The sequence below is a fragment of the Oncorhynchus mykiss genome, chromosome 3 (genome assembly GCF_013265735.2).
Source record: "Oncorhynchus mykiss isolate Arlee chromosome 3, USDA_OmykA_1.1, whole genome shotgun sequence".
In the NCBI taxonomy this organism is placed as follows: Eukaryota; Metazoa; Chordata; class Actinopteri; order Salmoniformes; family Salmonidae; genus Oncorhynchus; species Oncorhynchus mykiss.
This window is the reverse complement of record NC_048567.1, coordinates 5,624,799-5,638,583: the sequence shown is the minus strand read 5'-3', so window position 1 is coordinate 5,638,583 and position 13,785 is coordinate 5,624,799. Positions and strand designations below refer to the sequence as shown.

The 13,785-nt window shown below is 42.4% G+C and overlaps 2 protein-coding genes across 3 annotated transcripts in view; both read right to left on the bottom strand.

Annotated features, from left to right (window-relative positions):
• The window catches only part of LOC110534121 (sodium bicarbonate cotransporter 3), a 68,884-nt gene extending 67,562 nt beyond the window's left edge, over window positions 1–1,322 (bottom strand). Inside the window, exon 1 of the mRNA XM_036966755.1 lies at window positions 1,133–1,322. Within this exon, the coding sequence (XP_036822650.1) occupies window positions 1,133–1,279 (147 nt within the window). The 5' untranslated portion in view covers window positions 1,280–1,322. The remainder of the gene's footprint in view (window positions 1–1,132) is intronic.
• A 9,825-nt stretch (window positions 1,323–11,147) lies between these two features.
• Window positions 11,148–13,329, bottom strand: LOC110535491 (collagen alpha-1(VI) chain-like). 2 transcript variants are annotated; one of them, XM_036966735.1, is made up of 4 exons: window positions 13,123–13,329; window positions 12,757–12,929; window positions 12,450–12,479; window positions 11,148–12,282 (listed from the first exon to the last, which is right to left on the bottom strand). In XM_036966735.1, exons 2-4 carry the CDS (start codon window positions 12,875–12,877, stop codon window positions 11,678–11,680), a joined length of 756 nt encoding a protein of 251 aa, XP_036822630.1. In that variant the 5' UTR covers window positions 12,878–12,929; window positions 13,123–13,329; the 3' UTR covers window positions 11,148–11,677. The 2 variants fall into 2 exon arrangements, with proteins under 2 accessions (XP_036822630.1, XP_036822634.1); XM_036966739.1 differs by lacking the exon at window positions 13,123–13,329 and having other exon boundaries at window positions 12,450–12,526; window positions 12,647–12,892.
• Between the last annotated feature and the right edge of the window lie 456 nt (window positions 13,330–13,785).

The window sequence follows — 13,785 nt, the reverse complement described above, 5'->3', positions numbered from 1 at the left end:
AAACACCAAAGGGTCTGTTGCAAACACAGGTTAAGGAGATGTTATATGTGTTGTTCTATGAGAGGCTTTATGAATGTCAACATCAGTTTGTGATACAGCCAAGCAATAAACATACACAGGCTGAGCGAGAGGGAGAGGACTTAAAGGAATAGGCTAGTTCCCCGTTAGAAAACTGTAAATCTAGATAGTATTTGGTAGGTTACCTTCATGACCACACACAGACAGACTCATGACAGAGTTTGGGAAATATTGAGCCTTAATATTGAGAGGACAGAAAAGAAGGGCACAGACAATGATCCATTTGAGGCTCGCATATGTGATCCAGTCAGCTCAACAAAGTTCTGGCCCGGATATGGACTACCATCTCTCCCAACTGCACAATCGTCAGGGTCTTATTCGTTAGGGCACACTAGCAAAACGTTTTTGCAACAGAAAACGATTAATGAATATGACACTGCTGAACTCGAATGTCAGGAGGAGAACAGGGAAATACCCCGTGTGACACAATGGTAAACTGCCTTTCAAGAGAACTCAGTATCTTCAATAAAATAATTTGAGGTCAGGGATCCAATAGTGATGAAACTGTGGATTTAATCATTGAAATGTACCATTAGAAGTTTTAGCTACAGTAAACGTCCTGTAGCTACGGTAGAGAGGGGGAGACATGAGACATTGGAAGTCCACGAGGTGATACCCTCTGACCACACCGGGCGGGCGCACATGTCCTCTTAACAATAAAAGGTTTTCCTCTCAGTTTCAACACCCTCTGAATCATCGCTAGAGAGACCGACGACATATAGGCAGGCTACTTCCTGGCACACACATGGTACCCAACAACAATTACAAAGGAAAACATATGAGCCTATGTCTCACGTTTATACCACGTATTAAGTAACAGCAATGAAGTTGTTTCCTATTGTAAGTTAGCTAACTACATGTTTATTGTCACTTCCATCTCGATATGCCTTGGTAGCAAAGCATAAATGAACCCCCACCCCCATTTCGTACCCATTCCTTTCTCTAGAGAAATGCGCCCTCAAATGAACCGCTAGCCACCAAGCTAACAAGTAATTTCCAGAAACTTTAAAAAAGGTGAACAAAACAAAGAACGTGACCACGACTTGTTACTTACGGATGTCAAGAGGGGTCGCATCTGTTCACTGGCCTCTTCTTCCATTTGTCCAAATTTCTGTCCCCTATCCTCTGGGAGAATTTGAATATCGAATACCGAAATAACCTTTTTTGACGTGTCACAGACACTAACTCGACTGACTGGCATTTTCACTAACCTAACGTAGCGATTTTTACATACAGAGCATAACCCGCCCTATTTTGATTGACAGTTTATGTTCTCCTTTCATATCCAAGCAGCCGGTTTCCTTTGACCAATGATAAGAGTAGAAAATACAAATGGGCGTGTACGACACGCCTATTCCGGAGGGGCTGGTGAAAGAGCAAGGATACTGTGTTGATTGTCTGGCCATTACTTTGCGCTAAAGGTATGATGCTGTATCTGTGAATTTTCAACAGATTAATGGAATTCTGCCAGCAAATAACCACAAATGGTCTTCTTGTTTGGTCAAAAGCATTATTTTACCAAAGCCATGCCAAGGCTATTGATTTAGCTATATAGCCTATCTCTGGTTTTATTGTCAAGCCTTTTGGCCCATGAGTTTATCTGAAGGTAAGCAAAATAGTGAACTCATATTGGTTTTCTTATATACATTACAAGTAATGTCACTTTAACCATATCTACATGTACATACTACCTCAATCAGCCTGACTAACCGGTGTCTGTATGTAGCCTCGCTACTGTATATAGCCTGTATTTTTTTACTGTTGTTTTATATCTTTACCTACCTATTGTTCACCTAATACCTTTTTTGCACTGTTGGTTAGAGCCTGTAAGTAAGCATTTCACCTGTTGTATTCGGCGCACGTGACAAATAAACTTTAATTTGATTTGGTTTTCCAAGATTGACGTTGAATTTATTGTAAGTATGCATCCTAAAGCCACTCTAACAAGGTGCGTATGGTGGGAATCTGTCATCAGTAACTACATGTATGTTGTGCCTGTAAGGAGCTTATTAGAGATTAACTGATTCATATTCATGTGGAGTTTGCCCCCTGATGTTTGTGTTGGCAGCATAATTCTGACAGATTACCTCAATATTTCAAGATCATTATTGTTCCCAAGGTTTAAGTTTGAATTTATTTATTTTTTAAACTCTGTTATGAAATATCTGCTCATAGTGGCTTACAAATAAACAATCAATTGCTGTGTCACCTCAGAGTAAACACAGCTGTTCTAAGAAAGTTAAAAGGTAAGTGCATAAAATAGGCCTACACATAAAAGTCATCTGAGCATTTTTAGTCCCATGAAAAGACATGCATGTTTACTTTTGATCATCATCATCACCATCCTCATCACCATCATCATCATCATCATCGCCATCCTCATTGTCGTAGTCCTCATCATCACCATCCTCATCACCATCATCATTGTCGTCATCATCCTCATCATTGTCGTAGTCCTCATCATCATCATCACCATCCTCATCACCATCATCATCGCCATCATCATTGTCGTCATCATCATCATTGTCGTAGTCCTCATCACCATCATCACCGTCATCCCCATCATCGTCATCATCATTGTCGTCATCCCCATCATCGTCATCATCGTCATCATCATTGTCGTCATCCCCATCATCATCGTCATCATCATTGTCGTCATCATCCTCATCATCGCCGTAGTCCTCATCATCATCTTCCTCTCGTGGACATTGTTAACAGAGTAGTTTAGATATTGTGATATAGGGTTCCATGCCATTGCACCAGATAAGGAAAAATAATGTCATTACATTAACCACTGATACGGAACTTCAGACGTAGATGTCCGCTGCCGCATGCATTCCCAATGATCAATCAGGAGGGCAATACAAGTGTGTGTGTGTGTGATTAATAAGACTGCTGGAGGGCAACCCTCTAGGGACCAAATGTGCAGAGTCTAAACATTGTAATCCCCTTTATTTGGTCTCAGGTTATTTCTATAGCCTGTTACTGGAAGTGATGCTGTGGCATTAGAAACGCTCACTAGGGGTTGGAGGTGACTTAATACCTGCTAGCTCTCAGAACATCAAAGGTGACCTTAGTTGGATCAAAATGTATATTTCAGCCACCTGTTGACCCTAGTTAAAACAATTATTTAACATTTTAGGAAAAATCCATCATTTTAAATGTAATTTCTGAACATGTAAAAAAAAAGATATTGGACAAGTAAAAGAAGAGAAACTGCCATCCATGGGTCAGAGGACCATCCCTGGTTTAACATGTATGTTAACAGCCTATATGAGACAGCCTATAGGAGGTCAGAGACTGGGCAGAGTGGTGCCAGGATAACAACCTCTCCCTCAACGTGATCAAGACAAAGAAGATGATCGTGGACTACAAGAAAAGGAGGGCCGAGCACGCCCCATTCTCATCAACAGGGCTGTAGTGGAGCTGGTTGGGAGCTTCAAGTTCCTTGGTGTCTACATCACCAACAAACTATAATGGTCTAAACACACCAAGACAGTGGTGAAGAGGGCACAACAACTCCTATTCCCTTAAGAGACTGAAAAGATTTTCCATGGGTCTTCAGATCCTCAAAAAGTTCTACATCTGCACCATCGAGAGCACTGGTTGTATGGCAACTGCTCGGCCTCCGACTGCAAGGCACTACAGAGGGTAATGCGTACGGCCAGTACATCACTGAGGCCAAGCTTCCTTCTTTCCAGGACCTCTATACCAGGTGGTGTCAGAGGAAGGGCCCTAAGAATTGCCAAAAAGTCCAGCCACCCTAGTCATAGACTGTTCTCTCTGCTACCGCACGGCAAGCGGTACCAGAGCACCAAGCCTAGGTACAAAATGCTTCTTAACAGCTTCTACCCCCAAGCCATAAGACTCCTGAACAGCTAATCAAATGGCTACCTGGACTATTTGCATTGACCCGCCTATTTTTATACTGCTGCTACCCTCTATTTATTATCACTTTACCTCTACCTACATGTACATATTACCTTAATTACCTCGACTAACCTGTGGCCCCGCACATTGACTCTGTACCAGTACCCCCTGTATATAGCCTCCACATTGACTCTGTACCAGTACCCCCTGTATATAGCCTCCACATTGACTCTGTACCAGTACCCCCTTTATATAGCCTCCACATTGACTCTGTACCAGTACCCCCTGTATATAGCCTCCACATTGACTCTGTACCAGTACCCCCTGTATATAGCCTCCACATTGACTCTGTACCGGTACCCCCTGTATATATCCTCCACATTGACTCTGTACCAGTACCCCCTGTATATATCCTCCACATTGACTCTGTACCAGTACCCCCTGTATATAGCCTCCACATTGACTCTGTACCAGTACCCCCTGTATATAGCCTCCACATTGACTCTGTACCAGTACCCCCTGTATATAGCCTCCACATTGACTCTGTACCAGTACCCCCTGTAAATAGCCTCCACATTGTCTCTGTACCGGTACCCCCTGTATATAGCCTCCACATTGACTCTGTACCAGTACCCCCTGTATATAGCCTCCACATTGACTCTGTACCAGTACCCCCTGTATATAGCCTCCACATTGACTCTGTACCAGTACCCCCTGTATATAGCATCCACATTGACTCTGTACCAGTACCCCCTGTATATAGCCTCCACATTGACTCTGTACCAGTACCCCCTGTATATAGCCTCCACATTGACTCTGTACCAGTACCCCCTGTATATAGCATCGTTACTGTTTTTTTATTGTTGCTCTTTAATTATTTGATATCTTTCTATTTAATTTTGTTTTACTATTTAGTAAATACTTACTTAAGACTTATTTTTGTTAGAACTGCATTTTTGGTTAAGGGCTTATAAGTAAGCATTTCACTGTTGTATTCAGTGTGTGTGACAAATATAATTTGATTTGATTTGATTTTATGATTTTGGTTGAGCCAAATCAATGTTTTAGCGTCTATCCTATGGCTCCCCCTCCTGTCTGAATAGATTTAGTAATAATTTGAAACAAAACGTGAAACATTTAAAAACGTATTTTTACCCAAATAGCATTTAAGCCTTTATTAGATTAGTTTCTGTGTATTATTTCTAAACAAGCGAGTATATTATACTGCTGTACATGTTTATAACATTGCATTAAACATTTGACAACAATAATAATACAGTCATTAAGCTCACACTTGATCCAATACAACTTACTGTTAAACAGGATATGCAATGGCTCCTTCTTGGCCTGAGCTGGAGGCAACAATATCATATGACTCTACAGACTTTCAATTATATTTCAAAAACCTAATCACATTAAAAGTTGATACTGATACAAGTGTTGTACCATGTGACTAAATGAAATAGTATGTCTGATTTTACACATCATACCTCAGAACAATAAATATGTAGAAAGCTCAAAAGTGTTGCAAAAATATTGCCTTGCATTCCACCCAGAACCATCTCACCCACATGGCTACTGGTCGCCATAGAGACTCCTGCCAAAGGTATAGGCCTGCAGTCACCATTCTTCAATCTCTCTCAGGTGAGGGAGGTCTGAGTACCTGCATGTCTTAGCCTTGAGAAGTGAGCATCTTCCTGCTGACTCCTCTATCACTGATTCTTCCTACTGAATTACTGGAGCGCCACCTTGTGGATCATCAAGCCCATTGATGTTTACCATCAAATTATATTTGCAATACTTCAGGAGAAAAGTTTCAGGCCACTCTTTCTGCGCCTCTGGGTGTCACCCAATGAAAAGAGCTTCCTTAGGTGGACAAATACAAAATGTTTCACACCGGCCAGCTTGGAGGAAGATATGGCAATGAACTCTGGAGGATTGGGCCTGTGAAGAGAGAGTTTAAAGGTTTGATGCCATTTTAATGGCGGCCAAAAAAATTGTGATATTAAAGATACACTGTAAATGAGTTCTATTACATTCAACAATTCAAAATATGCGCCATTAACTCCAAACATCTGTATATTACTAGGTAATAGAGTAAGATGTTTACCTTGGAGCTCTAGGCCGATTCTTGGCCTCTCCGACAGGCCTTTGGGTGATGAGTCTTCCCCTAGCTCGCAGTGGCAGGGTTCTAGCCTGTGAACTATGCCTCCTGGTGTAACTGGGAGCCATGACGTTCCTGGATAGCGCTGCCATGGACTCCCTGTAGACAAGGCCATGTCTGGAAGATATGCTGCAGTGGTGACACGTGGCCAACTGAGAGAGAGGTAAAATAAGGGCAGAGGTCAATGTAAAAGACACTGCCATAGGGGTTAGCTATTCAACGTTACAGACACGCTGAGACAATTCCCAAAGAGATTCAAAGAAGGAAGTTGAGGAAAGTAAGTGAGTAAGGATGATAAACAAATCATTAAAACCAGGCCACGCTACTCCCTGTAATAATGAAAGTCATGTAGACCTGGTTAAAAGTAAACCAAGACCCTAGAGGCCTCTCTCCATAAAGAACACAAGGCTAAATTCAGATGTGATAACACACATGTTGGCCCTAGCCCACTGTCAATTACTTCCCTCCACCAATAGGATATCAGGACAGCTCTCTAGAGTCTGGAGAGCATCAGGCGCATCATAGCCCCACTTCTAAACCAGAACACGCTTATTTATTTTACAAGTTAATAATTTAGCAGACTCTGTCATCCAGAGTGACTTACAGATAGTACATTCATCTTAAGATAGCTAGGTGGGACAACATAGTAAGTAAATTGAATCTATTGTATGTCGCACACTTGATTAAAGGCTATCATCACATTATGTTGTCCACAAATTTTCTTATGACATTTCTATGGAGAACAGTGTTTCACTCTTTCTCTGCTTAGTTTATAAAAATAGTAGCGACAATAACTTATGTTTTTATAATAACTATATGTTTTGGTTCTATGCATAGTATTTGTGTCACACATAAATTAAGCAAGGATAAGCATGATACATTCAGAAACTGTTACAGTAGCCTACAGTAATATGTTGTCTCTGGAAAGAGAAAAACATCGCTAAATTATAAGACTAGCCCTAAATGATTCCCCTCTTCTATCAGACATTCCTTAAATTTACCATGGAAACGATAAAACAAAGTATACATTCTTTACCTAGCACAATTCAACAATCTGCTACCACACTCCCAAATGATCAACTCACAAACAATGTTGTATCAAAGCATTGAGAGTCAACAAAGTTGTGTAAATGCCTGGAAGAGAGGAACTCACCGAGACAAAGGCTGCCATGCTGGGCTGTTTCTGTTCTTCTTCACAAGAGTCACAATGTGTGACAGTCCCTCTAACACAAAACGCTCTGTCATCCTACATATGGGTGGAGCCAGGGGGCGATTAAATAAATGACATCTCAGCCCACTGCTTCTTAAGGATGTCACCAGTACATGATTCCTGCCTACAGCCATAATCTATACTCTAGACTGTGGATTAGGGTCTGAAACAACCCCCACACCAAACCAATAGGGTTGTGAACAGGCTGTCCTATTTTCACCTGAATAATCTTGGAAAGTAAATCAAGCTGTCAGTGTTACATCAACAACAATTGATTTGATGTTCTGTTCTGTGTTTCTGGGTTAGATAACGGGATATATCCTTTTGTGTGATTACACAACACTACAATTTCATGTCAGAAAAGGATATTACAGGGTTGATTTTCTTTCCTAAAATGTCATCTTGCCAAATGTGTTTCTGATGTGTCTTGGCTGCCTATTTATAGGTTTGTGATCCAATAATACCACTATGCAGATGGGTATCATGATAGAATATCACTATGCAGATGGGTATCATGATAGAATACCACTCTGCAGATGGGTATCATGATAGAATACCACTATGCAGATGGGAATCATGATAGAATACCACTATGCAGATGGGTATCATGATAGAATACCACTATGCAGATGGGTATCATGATAGAATACCACTATGCAGATGGGTATCATGATAGAATACCACTATGCAGATGGGTATCATGATAGAATACCACTATGCAGATGGGTATCATGATAGAATATCACTATGCAGATGGGTATCATGATAGAATATCACTATGCAGATGGGTATCATGATAGAATACCACTATGCAGATGGGTATCATGATAGAATACCACTATGCAGATGGGTATCATGATAGAATATCACTATGCAGATGGGTATCATGATAGAATACCACTATGCAGATGGGTATCATGATAGAATACCACTATGCAGATGGGTGTCATGATAGAATACCACTATGCAGATGGGTATCATGATAGAATACCACTATGCAGATGGGTGTCATGATAGAATACCACTATGCAGATGGGTATCATGATAGAATACCACTATGCAGATGGGTATCATGATAGAATACCACTATAATATTTTTTCATATACTTCAAACAGACTTACAAACCCCACCATACTACATGCCTTTATGGTGTATCTTCACAGTATCCAAACGAAAAACAGATTTAATGCATCGCTCAGTTATGTATCAAATCAAACTGTATGGTCACATACACATACTTAGCAGATGTTATTGCGGGTGTAGCAAAAGGCTTGTATAGAGCCATGTCATGGTGGAATGCTCTGCCACCAGAGGTTACTCAGGCAAAAAGCAAGTTCAGCTTTAAAAAACAGATACAGAGAACATCTTGCATCAAAGTGCCTCTCCTATTTCTAAAGAGATATTGTAATTTAACTATACTGTATAAGAATGAATATGGATATGGATATATAAATAGTGTGTAGATAGTATTTTTGTTGTCTCTTGGTGTCTTTCCTATATAAAACTCTTATTTTATTTGTAAACAAATATTTTGAATGTAAAGGAATTTATTATGTTGTTCTTGTCTATTTCTGTTGTGTACTTTGTAATGTATTTGTACGTTTTATGTGGACACCAGGAAAAATAGCTGCTACATGTGCAGTAGCAGGATCCTAATAAATTAAACTAAACTATTTTAATAATTATTCAGTCTCTTGATGATTAATGATGTTGATTGTTTTTAAATTGCTTGTTTTTTGTTGTTGTTGCTTTGCATTGCTTTGAGATGTATTTATGTAATGATTAGCACTATAACAGTTAAAAACATTTTATATTATTATTACTAATCTCCAGAACCATGAATGAATTGAACTTCATCTTCATACACAAAGAGATCATTATGACATCATTGCTTTTGGAATTTGGAATTCCAATCCATTCTAGAACATATGTAAAACCACTTGACCTATTTGCTTAGCTAGGTTCTATACCATGGCTCCATGATCCATTTATTGTAAAAAATGAAGTCCTCACAAGTTTTCTTAAGAGAACCTTTTGTCACTGAAAGGCTAAGGAAGAGAACGGGTAAGCGCTCTGAAGTATTTTTGGCAAACGTAGCACTATCATGACATATTTATTTACATCCCATTTGATTTACAGTAAATATGAATCAGGATTGCCATAGCGTGACAGCAGGACCCTATTCTTTCTCTAACACCAGGTACCCAGTGGAGTCCTTTTCATGCTCAGGCATTAAGAGCAGCAGAACCCCCTAGTATACTTGGCTCCAAAACACCTCACACTCTCTGCCCTCCCCTGAAGCCAGCAGACACCTCCTACAGACACACGGCGAGGAAGGGAGGCAGTAGGTCAGTGGAGCCCAAGGAGCCGTCGTACACAGACCGCCTGGACTTCTGCTTCCTCAGAGCCTCCTCTGCCCTGGAGAAGTTCAATGGGGAACTGCTGTATAAGTGTGCCAGCTGCTTGTGGTACTACCCCAGCCTGTCCTCTCTGCAGACACACATCACCCTGGGCTTTATGGAGGGCTTCAGCTGCAGGGTCTACTACAGGAAGCTGAAGGAGCTGCGCTGCAGGAACGACATGAAGAGGATACAGGTGATCTCTCTGGAGACCACAGCCAAGAGAGTCAATCGCTTCTCAGCAGGAAATAGGGTGGCAGAGGAGCTGAGGAACAAGAGCAGTGAGGAGACAGAGAAGAAGAGCAGTGAGGAGCTAAGGAACAAGAGCAGTGAGGAGACAGAGAAGAAGAGCAGTGAGGAGCTGAGGAACAAGAGCAGTGAGGAGACAGAGAAGAAGAGCAGTGAGATTCAGAAGTGGCTTGCTGAGATAGAGGAACCCACTGATCATTACAGTCACTGAGATCATTATCCCTTTTTTCATTACAGATTCATTTTCACAGTAATAAAACATAGCTATATAAAATAACACGTTTTCATGATCCCTGCTTCTTATTATTCTCAGAGTACAGTTGGAGCCAGATATACTAAATACATGCTATTTCATAAGGGAATTAATGAGTACACTGATTGGCATCTGGGATTTCAAACAGCTGAATTTCTAACTCTGTCCATGGTGCTGAAGTTGGGCACATCCAGAGGCCAGTAGCCCAACACCCTCAGATAAGTACGGAGTACAAGGGAAAGCCTAGTGTCTTTTTGGACCGATCTGTAAAAGTTCCTTCTACAACAACTATGTCGTGCCCTGACCTGAGATATCTCTGTTTTGTTTATATTTTGGTTAGGTCAGGGTGTGACTAGGGTGGGTACTCTAGTTTTTGTATGTCTAGGGTTTTTGTAGGTCTAGGTGATTTGTATGTCTATGGTGGCCTGATATGGTTCCCAGTCAGCGGCAGCTGTTTATCATTGTCTCTGATTGAGGATCATATTTAGGTAGCCATTTCCCTTTGGTGTTTGTGGGATCTTGTCTACAATTAGGTGCCTGTGTTCACTAGTAGCGGTTCGTTTGGTTATTTGTTGTTTTGTTTCGGTGAGTTTCAGGTGATTACAAATATGTGGAACTCTATTCACGCTGCGCCTTGGTCCGATCCTTATAACGAACGTTGCAAACTATCACTAATCACTATGTAGAACAGAATAGCAGTATTTTCCAAGTGTGTGTTAGAGCTCCTCTACTCAGTCCTCTTTTCTCAACACTCCAACACTGCTCTCTAGTGCATTTTATTGGCATGTCTGGGTAATTCTTTAACTAAATGGCCCTGCATATATTTGAAAATAATAGATTGTATTGTATTCAGAATGAGCTAGTTAGTTTGTCCAATATTTTATTTGTCAAGACCTCCAGAAAATTTGAGCAAAAGAAAACTGTTCATCTTATCACCAAACTTACAGCGTAACGTTTATTCATCTACCCAAGTGCTTCTTATGACAAACATATTCATTTTATTTCACATGAAAAGCAGGAGGCCCTCAAAGGCATAAGGAAAACACAAAAGTATAAAATGTGCACCATATCTATCTAATTTCTTAATGGCCTAATACATGGCACAACAGGACAATTCATAGACAGTTCAGTAGTAGGGAGGTCTTTAAGAGCGTTAGAGGGCTCCAGAGAGCTTTACAGAGCTTTGGAGAGCTTCAGAGAGCTTTACGGGGCTTCAGAGAGCTTTACAGAGCTTCAGAAAGCTTTACAGAGCTTCAGAAAGCTTTAGAGAGCTTTACATAGCTTTAGAGAACTTTAGAGAACTTCAGAGAGCTTGAGATAGCTTTACAGAGCTTCAGAGAGCTTTAGAGTGCTTCGGAGAGCTTTAGAGAGCTTTAGAGAACTTCAGAGAGCTTGAGATAGCTTTACAGAGCTTCAGAGAGCTTTAGAGAACTTCAGAGAGCTTTGGAGAGCTTCAGAAAGCTTTAGAGAGCTTTCTAGCCAGGCTCTGCATGACCACCCGTCTGGCCAGGTCACTGTACAGCGCCACTCGGTGGACACGATTATCCACGACGTGGTAATCAAATCCGTTCGCCTGTCCCATCACCAGCTGGCACACGCCCGCCTCGTCAAAGCCCTCGCCCACAGTGACGGCCAGCAGCTGTGTGTTCTCTGCCAGAGCGGCGGCGGCTCTGGGGATAGCAGCCCGGGCAGAGGCCACAGACCTGCCGTCCGTGAACACCACTACTTTCCTGGGGACAGCAGAGCGGCCCTCCCTCTGGAGGGTGGAGGTCAGGAAGGTCAGGGCAGCCGGTAAGTCGGTGGCCCCGTCCATGTAGAGCGTAGCTGCTAGCCCCGTTAGCACATCCTCAACCCTAGCAGTGAAGGGCACCTCCACTCTCTGCTGCTGCCCATCGCTGTACTGCATGACGGACAGGCGGAGCAGCCCTCCCCGGTCCTGTGACAGCAGCCTGGCGGCCATGTTCTCAACAAACTCTCTGGCTCTGTAGAAGTTGGCCTGGCCCACACTGGAGGAGCCGTCCAACATGAAGACTATGTCTGTAGCTTCCTGGAAGTTGGCTGGAGGAAGAGTAGACTATTTTAGAACAGCAGTTGGGGTTCAGATACATTTACATACATTCCACTAAATCTTTAAATTGCAGTACTAGGCTGAATGCTAAAAAAACAACGTATTGTAATGCATAGGAAACTGTGACCATAAAAACAAGGGAGAGGAGCAGTCTTACCTGGACAGGTGTAATCATGACATTTCTTATCTGTAAACACAACCCAGACCTTAGTTGAGAGCATAGGAACATAGCATGTAGCTAGCTCCTGATATTGTAAATTAGGGCTAGCCTGTACATAGACTACCTTGGCAGATGTAGCTAGCTCCAGATATTGTAAATTAGGGCTAGCCTGTACATAGACTACTTTAGCAGATGTAGCTAGCTCCTGATATTGTAAATTAGGGCTAGCCTGTACATAGACTACCTTAGCAGATGTAGCTAGCTCCAGATATTGTAAATTAGAGCTAGCCTGTACACAGTCTACCTTGGCAGATATAGCCAGTAACGTTGTTGAAGAAGGAGTCCTCCAGCAGTTGCACGTCGTCTGTAATCTTCAGGTAGAGTCCAGGTGAGGCTGTGCCCAGACAGGTGATCTCCTCCAGCATGGTGGCGTAGGACGCCCATCTGAAGATGTCACCTATGCCAATTGCCCACCACCTGAGGAGCCAAGATGGAGGACATACTGAGGCTTTGCCACAAAATGGCAGACTTGGAGGAGAGAGAGATGGTTCTCTTTATGTCTAATGAAATGAACCCTTGGTCCTGACATCATATCTTCACCCCCAACCTATACATGTCCTTCAGCCCACTCTCCCCCATCCCATTGCCGAGTCCCATTGACATCCCTCACCCTTATATTGGGCACAGAGCAGAGGGAGGACAGCGGTTTGGCGTCCCGGCGGGTGTCCGACCGTCCGTCTGTCAAGACTATGGCCACCTTTCGGTCCAGCTGGGAGCTGCCGAATGCCTGCCGGGCAAAATCCAGCGCCTCTCCCGTGTACGTACCACCGGCAATCCAGTGCATGTTTCTCACCGAGCTGCAAGTATGGGACATCAAACACAACAGTTAGTCAGTCAGTGGCCGTGATCTTGCAGAGTTACTCCACCTCAAGAATTGCATTTGGTGAACGGCTCGGAACACACATACTCATTCAAGCAAATGAGAAATAAGTGCACTCAGGCTATCCGGAAGGCCAACGTTAGTTACTTTAAGGAGCAGTTCTCTCTCTGTGGGTCTAGCCCCAAGAAGTTCTGGAGAACGGTTAAAGACCTGGAGAATAAACCCTCCTCCTCACAGCTGCCCATGTCCCTTAAAGTTGATGATATGGTTGTTACTGACAGTAAGCACATGGCTGAGCTCTTTAATCACCACTTCGTTAGGTCGGGATTCCTATTTGACTCAGCCACGCCTCCTTGCGCGTCCAACATTTCCTCATCTCCCACCCCTTCTAATGTGGCTATCCCCGATGCTTCTCCCTCTTTTTCCTCTGCCCTGCAACAAAGTTTCTCCCTG